The sequence below is a fragment of the Sinocyclocheilus rhinocerous genome, unplaced genomic scaffold (assembly GCF_001515625.1).
Source record: "Sinocyclocheilus rhinocerous isolate Xijiao unplaced genomic scaffold, SAMN03320098_v1.1 scaffold4491, whole genome shotgun sequence".
Classification (NCBI taxonomy): Eukaryota; Metazoa; Chordata; class Actinopteri; order Cypriniformes; family Cyprinidae; genus Sinocyclocheilus; species Sinocyclocheilus rhinocerous.
Genome location: NW_015646392.1, coordinates 36,281 through 37,619, shown reverse-complemented (window position 1 = coordinate 37,619; position 1,339 = coordinate 36,281). Strand labels below are relative to the sequence as shown.

Below are 1,339 nucleotides of genomic sequence, written 5' to 3'. Positions count from 1 at the left end.
TCTGCTCTCCATCAACGGACTCTTTGATCCCGTATGTCTCCACATGTTATTCAAAGAACAGAGATGATGAGAAGAAATACATCTACAAATACCAACATCATCAGTTTTATCTGTTGAACTTTTCCCACTCACTGTTATTCTCTTGTTCTTTTTTGTGTCTTCAGCTCGAGACCCTGGACAATCTCACTCCAGAGCAGATGGTTGGACTGATTGTTAATACTCAACCTGGTGTGCCACAGAATGTCGTCATCAATACAGTGTTTGACCATCTGCTTGTGTCTCCTGTGGAGCGAGGACTTCCAGATGTTCTTGAGCTCTTGTATATTTTCTCCACAACGGTGAGAAGTGTTTCAGAGATAAGGCTGGAGGTCTTTGGCAGTTTCTAGAACTGTGTATATATTAGGAAGTTGAAATTTGGCTCCCTCATTTGAGAGGGTCTTAAGATTTGTCTAGCCAAATGCGGGGTCTGTATCTCAAATTCAGTAGTGGAAACAACAGCTCAAAGTTACTCATTTTATCTTTTGATCCAATGACGTAGAAATGCAACGCTCTATTGAATTACACCAGTACTTGTATAAATTTCACTATTTGTTTATTTATTTATTTATTTTTTCGTTTTTGACACTGCAAACAAACATTTCTGCAATTCATCAGTAACTGATACCATTGTATCATCATAGTGTGCTATTAAGCTTTCAATCATGTTTATAATGCTTGTTCTGCTCGCATTAAATTGAAGGCATTAATGTGGTAACAAAGGTTTAGGACAAAGGTTGTTCCTTATTAGATATTTGATAATTATTAAATAAAAATATCCTCATTGAGAACTACTTGCGAACTATGACCGGTTAATAAAGAATAACCAATTAATTACTAATCACAACAGTAACGTCTTAAAAGTGAACAATTGGGTTCTTTGTGGAAACTAATTTATGAATTTGATATCCCCCAAATAAGTCGGCTACATTTTAAAATTGTGACTACTACTCTTACCAAAGGATGGATGTTCAAACTTAAACATAGTAGTAATAAAAATGAAAATTCACTTAAAAAGGTTAATAATTAAGAAGTGATGCTGACAAGCTCATGATTGAATTAGTTCACAATTATGATCTCTGCTTCGTGTCAGTTCAGTATCAATGTATCCCACTCCAAAAGACCTACTGGTAAAATATCACTAGTGCGTCACACAAATGTATGACTGTACAGTATGTCAGATATAAAATATGTTAAATAACTTATTAATTTACTTGTGAGTAATTACTGAGGGGTTAACGTGTTTTTCACTTTAAAATAATGGTCCAGATCACTAGTAGTTCCTGCAGGCTGACAAGGTAAC

At 35.0% G+C, this 1,339-nt stretch overlaps 1 protein-coding gene across 1 annotated transcript in view; it reads left to right on the top strand.

Annotated features, from left to right (window-relative positions):
• Nucleotides 1-6: 6 nt before the first annotated feature.
• LOC107707763 (uncharacterized) overlaps nt 7-1,339 on the top strand; it is a 4,674-nt gene continuing 3,341 nt past the window's right edge. The window contains exons 1-2 of the mRNA XM_016511863.1: nt 7-31; nt 165-338. Of these exons, the coding sequence (XP_016367349.1) occupies nt 198-338 (141 nt within the window). The 5' untranslated portion in view covers nt 7-31; nt 165-197. The remainder of the gene's footprint in view (nt 32-164; nt 339-1,339) is intronic.